This window comes from Protobothrops mucrosquamatus, unplaced genomic scaffold (genome assembly GCF_001527695.2).
Source record: "Protobothrops mucrosquamatus isolate PMUCROS unplaced genomic scaffold, P.Mucros_1.0 scaffold6, whole genome shotgun sequence".
NCBI lineage: Eukaryota > Metazoa > Chordata > Lepidosauria > Squamata > Viperidae > Protobothrops > Protobothrops mucrosquamatus.
The window spans coordinates 6,855,350-6,857,894 of record NW_015386393.1 but is presented as its reverse complement, the minus strand read 5'-3'; the positions used below and the strand labels follow the sequence as shown (position 1 = coordinate 6,857,894).

The window sequence follows — 2,545 nt, the reverse complement described above, 5'->3', positions numbered from 1 at the left end:
CCAAACCATTTGTTTGGTTCAATATTAAGTTTCTGTCATTGTGCTGGAGGCTCCATGGTTACCTTCTCCCATGCCTTCCCAAAATCAGTTTTGAAGTGGAATTTAAAAACACCAGATTAAAAATGCTGTCTGAAAAACTCCAAAAAGAAGGTGATAGAACTGTGTCTGTCTACTGTAGGGGGCCATTCAAGAATGAAATCAGCTAGGAAATACCCAGAGGGGATCCCAAACAGTGAAACAGGGGTAAAGAAAAATGTGAGTTGGCATGGTCAGAGAACAAACCAGTGTCAACAAAATGCTCAAGGTTGCAATAATGCAGCAGACCTTTATTAAGTCTGAACTGGAAGATCTCACCTTTTACTTTTCGGTCTGCCAATAGATCCAAATGTGACCTTACTTCTGTGAAATCATCCAAGGTCCCCTACAGCTTCTCTGAATATGTCTCAAGTTGTGTCTTTTCATTCTCAGATCTGTGAATCAGGGAGAGAACACCGGAGTAGACAGTGTCTGCTGCTACCGTAAAACCACCACATCTCCCCCTTTTGATCGAGTGAACATATATCGCAAATTCCTAAATGAGACCAACGGTTTCACCAAGTTGGAGAGATACAGCCTGGACCCAAACAGCCTTTTTGTTAATGGTAAGAAGCAGAGATTTCTTTCATGACTAAAGAGATTATGAGGCTGACCAGCACTGAATCGAGTTTGACCAGTGTTATGTAACTTAAGTGGTAGTTCCTCTCTGTGACACACGATGGAGGATGGCAGAGGGGTACAAGAGTTTCTTTAGCTCTACCAAATTCAGGCTACAGAAATTTAGATGACCAGTAGATGGCAACATGTTTATTAGCCCATCATGGTCATTTGGAATTTTGCAGTCCAGACATGCTGGCTCTGTTCTTCTTGATGATTTTTTTCTGACACTGTCCCAGGACCTTCTTACAAGAAACCATTGTACTAAGTGGACACTTTATATAGAGTTAGTCAGAGTGGCCTACTTTAACTAAAGACTGCTGCTATTTGGAGACCTTCACAATAATTTGCAACTCTACTATCTGAGATTCGTTGAGATGGAGTAGTTGGATGTATATAGGAGGAATTTATCGTCTCTTTTTCTCATGGTGAAGAACTTGAGAGTGACTTCCCATACCAGTGTTCTCTTGTGCCTTCTTTTATGACTCTCTTTCCATTTTTGCACCTCTCTTTCCATTTCAGATTATCATGAAGCACCACCTGTGACCAGTAAGTACACCTTTACAGACGTTTCTTGAGCCATCGACTTCAACTGTGGTACACAACCTAAAATGTAAAACCCTGTCCCAAATATATTGATTGCGGAGAAAGTAAAGCACTGTGCCCTAGAAGCTTTTGCCACAAACAATAGGTGGAAACCACAGCAATATAGAAGCACATTAAGTATTGAGAAGATTTTCTAGTAAAAGATGTCACCCAGTGCACCATGTCAATTCCCAAAGTGGTGTTTTCAGTAGAGCTCTTCAAACAGAGGGTGGATACTGATTTCTGATATTCCAACTCTGATTATGACCATTAGGAATATTTCTGTAACACTGAAGAAGAATCTATCTTGTGAACCTATTCCGCATCTTGGGACTTTACAGAGCAGCCGATTCCCTTCTCTATAGTATCCCATTACATTCTTGAAAAGTGCTACCATTGTCCTTCTGAGTCTTTTGTTCTCCAGGCTTAACCCATCAATCTTTCTTTGGTACAACTTGGTTTCCAGCCGTTACTCGTCCTTTTTGCCCTTTTCAGGACCCACAACACATCAAGAATAACATTTACTTTCAAACTGTGAAAAGGATATGCTTGTCCTTAAACCTCTGTAATGCACCACTGAACCCCACGTTCATGACAGGAACTATAAGATACAAAACAGTGATTGATGAATAGATTATATACTATCAGTTCTGATTTCTGTATCTGACATCCATTATTCCTCTTCCAGCTGTTTCTCCCACTTCCAAACCTCCAGTGGCAACCGAATGCTTTACGGTCAACTTCATTGCAACTAATTTGATCTATAGGCCACAGATGGATAATCCCACATCAAGGATTTTCAGCTCAACACAACGATTCTTGGTTAATTTGGTAAGAAGACAAATGCATACTTACCCCAAGTAGCTCTTCCACATTAAATTTTCATAAAATAATGGGCAATCATGTTTTACCACCAGCAATAAATACATAGTTTTTCCTTTACACCTAGCTGGGACAAATATTGAACACCAGCAAGATTGGTCCTGACTTGATCAACTGTAGTTTATCAACATTAAGGTACGTAATATGGGATGGAAACTTTTTTTTGTGATATCTTAATGCCCTGTTATGGGGATAAAAGTATTTTAATATAGACTTCTCGCAACATCTAGCCACATTTGTGAGAATCCATAGTTTATTTTTAGTTCTAGTCTGTAACATATCACATTTACAAATCGTTAAAAGACTCCTTAAAGCATTTTCATCCCAAACCATTTGTTTGGTTCAATATTAAGTTTCTGTCATTGTGCTGGAGGCTCCATGGTTA

General features: G+C 39.4%; 1 protein-coding gene across 1 annotated transcript in view; it reads left to right on the top strand.

The window, feature by feature from the left end:
* Window positions 1-2,545, top strand: part of LOC107282192 (mucin-16) — a 29,177-nt gene that overhangs the window by 15,461 nt on the left and 11,171 nt on the right. Inside the window, exons 18-21 of the mRNA XM_015809945.1 lie at window positions 469-641; window positions 1,216-1,242; window positions 1,967-2,109; window positions 2,228-2,295. Coding sequence (XP_015665431.1) covers window positions 469-641; window positions 1,216-1,242; window positions 1,967-2,109; window positions 2,228-2,295 — 411 coding nt within the window. The remainder of the gene's footprint in view (window positions 1-468; window positions 642-1,215; window positions 1,243-1,966; window positions 2,110-2,227; window positions 2,296-2,545) is intronic.